General features: G+C 43.8%; 1 protein-coding gene across 1 annotated transcript in view; it reads left to right on the plus strand.

Moving 5' to 3' along the window:
* The first annotated feature begins 317 nt into the window (after nucleotides 1–317).
* Evi5 (ecotropic viral integration site 5) overlaps nucleotides 318–5,220 on the plus strand; it is a 275,848-nt gene continuing 270,945 nt past the window's right edge. The window contains exon 1 of the mRNA XM_071693513.1: nucleotides 318–643. Coding sequence (XP_071549614.1) covers nucleotides 444–643 — 200 coding nt within the window. The 5' untranslated portion in view covers nucleotides 318–443. The remainder of the gene's footprint in view (nucleotides 644–5,220) is intronic.

Genomic DNA, 5,220 nt, shown 5'->3' on the forward strand with positions numbered 1-5,220 from the left:
TTGTACTCAGTGTCGTAGCTGGAACACAGGAGAAGGAGGCCCTTGTGAAGGAGTGCGTTAGTAAGACTGTTGTTGGCGGGAGATGAGCCAAACATGACTATCGTCTGGTAGGTGAGGTGAGGCGGTGCACTTGGTGTTGTGGTGTGTGTGTCTTCTTCCTCACTGTATTGCCTGCCTCCTCCTCGCCCCCCTGGTACACGGCCCCCCTACGACCTGTCTTGTGTTGCTGTGTCGTGTGAGGCATCACCACACACACACACACACACACACACACACACACACACACACACACACACACGGTGCACATGCTCCGGGGAGGGAGGCTGCTGGGGGCCCTGCAGCGTAAGGCTGTGCCAGGGGCCGTCAGCTGATCTCAGGACTGGTGGGGGCGGAGGACGTGTGCTGGGTTCGCCTACGTTGCCTTACGACCCACTCCGGTTGTCATGCTGCTGCAGTGCGTGGGCAAGGGACCCCTGGCCGAGGAGGACGGTGCCCCTGGTCCAGCCAGGCCCACGGTGTGGGTTCGGCCGACCAGCTGTGGGCCAGGGCCGTGGCACCCTAAAGACAGCAGTACTACCGTCACTCGGATGCGACACCTCGTCAACAACACCTGCGCCGCTATCGATGAAAATAGTCACCTGGAGTAGGTCCTGCCCAGGCCAAGTTCACCCACTGTCTCGGCCTCGCTTCTGCACCTCCTGCCTTCCTCTCACACTGCCACCTACCTCTCACACTGCTAACTTACTCTCACACTGCCACCTACCTCTCACACCGCCACCTACCTCTCACACTGCTAACTTACTCTCACACTGCCACCTACCTCTCACACCGCCACCTACCTCTCACACTGCTAACTTACTCTCACACTGCCACCTACCTCTCACACTGCTAACTTACTCTCACACTGCCACGTACCTCTTACACTGCCACCTCCCTCTCACACTGCCACCTACCTCTCACACTGCGACACACCAGTCGGCCACCACACCACTGGTAAAGCCACACCACCACGAACCTCTCAGTGGCCATCTGTCATGTATAACACACACTGTCACTAACAACCTAATCTACAACCACTTACAACTACATCAGTGTGTGGCATCCTACCCTGCCCTAGCAGTGCCACCTGCCACCTAACATTACCACTAACTGCTTCAAATATTTAACTGTCTGCCACTAACAACTACATCTGTTTGACTGTCTGCCACTAACTACTACATCTGTTTAACTGTCTGCCACTAACTACTACATCTGTTTAACTGTCTGCCACTAACTACTACATCTGTTTAACTGTCTGCCACTAACTACTACATCTGTTTAACTGTATGCCACTAACTACTACATCTGTTTAACTGTATGCCACTTCCCACTGCCTGCTTTACCACCTGTCACCTACTGTTAGCGCAACGTAACCACGTGTCACCTATTGTTGTCACTTTCTAACCACCTGTATCCTACTGTTACCACTACACAAACAAGTCACCTATTGTTGTCACTTCATTACCACCACCTGTCACCTACTGTTGACAATACATCTCCACTTCACCTACTTTTGTCACTGTATTACAACCTGTTACCTACTGTTGCCACTTTATAATCACCTGTCACCTGCTGTTGTCTTTCTATTACCACCTATTATCTACTGTTGTCTCTTTATTACCACCTGTCACCTACTGTTGTCTCTTTATTACCACCTGTCACCTACTGTTGTCTCTTTATTACCACCTGTCACCTACTGTTGTTTTTATTACCACCTTTCACCTACAATTTTGACTTTATTACCACTTTTCACCAACGTTCTGTCTTTATTACCACCTTTCACCTACTGTCTTTATTACCACCTTTCACCATCAGTTTTGTCTTTATTACCACCTTTCACCTAATGCTGTCTTTATTACCACCTTTCACCTAATGCTGTCTTTATTACCACCTTTCACCTAATGCTGTCTTTATTACCACCTTTCACCTAATGCTGTCTTTATTACCACCTTTCACCTAATGCTGTCTTTATTACCACCTTTCACCTAATGCTGTCTTTATTACCACCTTTCACCTAATGCTGTCTTTATTACCACCTTTCACCTAATGCTGTCTTTATTACCACCTTTCACCTAATGCTGTCTTTATTACCACCTTTCACCTAATGTTGTCTTTATTACCACCTTTCACCTAATGCTGTCTTTATTACCACCTTTCACCATCTGTTCTGTCTATTACCACTTTTCACTAACTGTTCAGTCCTTATTACCACCTTTCACCATCTGTTCTGTCTATTACCACTTTTCACTAACTGTTCAGTCCTTATTACCACCTTTCACTATCTCTTTTGTCTTTATTACCACCTTTCACCAACTGTTAACACTTCATAACCAAAGTTCACATGTTGCCCCTTTATTATCACCTGTCACCTACTACTGATATCAAATTTTTTCTGTTACCTTCCGTTACCACAACATTACCAAGTGTCATCTACTGTTGCCACTCATTACCACCTGTCACCTACTGTAACCACTATATTACCACCTGTCACCTACTGTAACCACTATATTACCACCTGTCACCTACTGTAACCACTATATTACCACCTGTCACCTACTGTAACCACAATATTACCACCTGTCACCACTATATTATCACTTGTCACCTACTGTAACCACTATATTACCACCTGTTATCTACTGTTACCATTGCGTTACCACATGTCACCTACTGTTATCACTACATTACCACTTGTCACCTACTGTTGCCACTACATTACCACCTGTCACCTACTTTTGCCACTACCTGTCACCTATTATTACCACTTCATCACCACCTGTCGTTACTTTTGCCACCACATTACCACCTGTCACCTACTATTACTGCTACATCACCACCTGTCACCTACTGATGCCACTTCATCCCAACCTGGTTAACACTATTACCAATCTTGCATAGCACCTTACTACCACTTCTATAACATCTGTTCCCCACTACATAACAACCAGTCATCTGATGCTGCCTCTCCCACTACATAACAACCAGTCATCTGATGCTGCCTCTCCCACTACATAACAACCAGTCATCTGGTGCTGCCTCTCCCACTACATAACAACCAGTCATCTGGTGCTTACCACTACATATCCACTTGCCACCACTACCACTCAAGCTACCACATATCCACTTGGGTTATAACACTACCACTACAGAGCCACTGTTGTTTCCTACCATGACTGTATAACATGTATTGTCTCTGGCTACAAGTACATAACCATGATTTATTGATACCTCCACTACATTACCATTTCCCATCTACCACTACACTTCATCTGCCACTTAACACTATCATCAACACCCATTACTCCCGCTGCAGTACCATCTGACCTATAACAACAACAACAACAACAACAACTACCACAACTACTACCTTTACTTGTACTACTACTACTACTACTACTACTACTACTACTACTACTACCACCAACAACGCTATTGCTACTATCATTGCTACTACTATTACTACTACTACTACAGAACTACAACGACTACTACTACCACGACCACTGCTACTACTACCAGTTCAACTACTACTGCTACTACCATCATTACTACTACGACTACTTCCTCTATTACTGGTGCTTCTACCACCACCACAACCACCATTACTACTACTACAACAACAACAACTACTACTACTACTACTTCTACTACTACTACTACTACTACTACTACTACTACTACTACTACTACTACCACTACTACTACTACCACTACTACTACTACTACTACTACTACTACTACTACTACTACTACTACTACTACCACTACTACTACTACTACTACTACTACTACTACTACTACTACTACTACTACTACTAATACTACAACTACTACTAATACTACTACTACTACTACTACTACTACTACTTCTACTACTACTACTACTACTACTACTACTACTACTACTACTTCTACTACTTCTACTACTACTACTACTACTACTACTACTACTACTACTACAACTACTACTACTACTACTACTACTACTATGCTAACTAGTAAGGGACGACTACCACAGAATAAAGCAGTGTGGTAGTCTTGCCCACATGATCAGTGGCACCATACACCACACAGCGCTGGCTTACCACTTAGATAAAGTCTACTACCACTTGTTATCAGCTTAAAGTGGTTGTTATCAGCTTATAATGACGCATTACTTACATTCTGATCATCATCTGGAAATGATTATAATGTATTACTTATAAATCTACACCACCACTTAACACCCTAGTCCATAATATTGTACTTATACTTCTTACTCGACACTTATAGCTCACTACTTGATACTTAAATCTGGCACTTATTTAACCTCCCGGGACCAAGAGGTAATAATGCTAAGCACTACTTAATAGAACTCACTTATAAGTAGAACACTTGAGCACTGGTGTAGCAGGAGGCTGGTGTGTGTGTGTGGTTGTGTGTGTGTGTGTGTGTGTGTGTGTGTGTGTGTGTGTGTGTGGTGTGTGTGTGTGTGTGTGTGGTGTGTGTGTGAGAGTGTGTGTGTGTGGTGTGTGTGTGTGTGTGTGTTTTGAACTCTCCCGCTGTACAACTCAGCGATAAGTACAGTTTTGACTTTGATTACAAGTACAGTCACTTATGGTGGGCGTGTCACACCATGTTGTTACCATGAGGAGTATGATGGGCGTGTCACACCATGTTACTACCATGAGGAGTGTAGTGGGCGTGTTATGTGTACCATGTTGTTATCATAACTCTTGTGTTGTGTTACCATGACCCAATATCTTGTCATATGTTATGAAATATACGTATTGGAAAAGTTTGTCTCGGAGTGTGAAGTGTGAAGTGTTATAGTGTCAGATGTTGTAGTGTTAAGTCTTGCAGTGTGAAGTATTGTATTGTCAAGCGTTGTAGTGTGTAGTGTTGTAGTGTGAAGTGTTGTAATGTGTAGTGTTGTAGTGTGAAGTGTTGTAATGTGTAGTGTTGTAGTGTGAAGTGTTGTAATGTGTAGTGTTGTAGTGTGTAGTGTTGTGTGTGGTGTTGTGTGAAGTGTTACAGTGTTAAGTGTTGTAGTGTTAAGTGTTGTAGTGTGAAGTGTTGTAATGTGCAGTGTTGTAGTGTGTAATGTTGTAATGTGAAGTGTTGTAGTGTGAAGTGTTGTAATGTGTAGTGTTGTAGTGTGAAGTGTTGTAATGTGAAGTGTTACAGTGAGGAGTATTGTTG

Source organism: Panulirus ornatus, chromosome 55 (assembly GCF_036320965.1).
Source record: "Panulirus ornatus isolate Po-2019 chromosome 55, ASM3632096v1, whole genome shotgun sequence".
Lineage (NCBI taxonomy): Eukaryota > Metazoa > Arthropoda > Malacostraca > Decapoda > Palinuridae > Panulirus > Panulirus ornatus.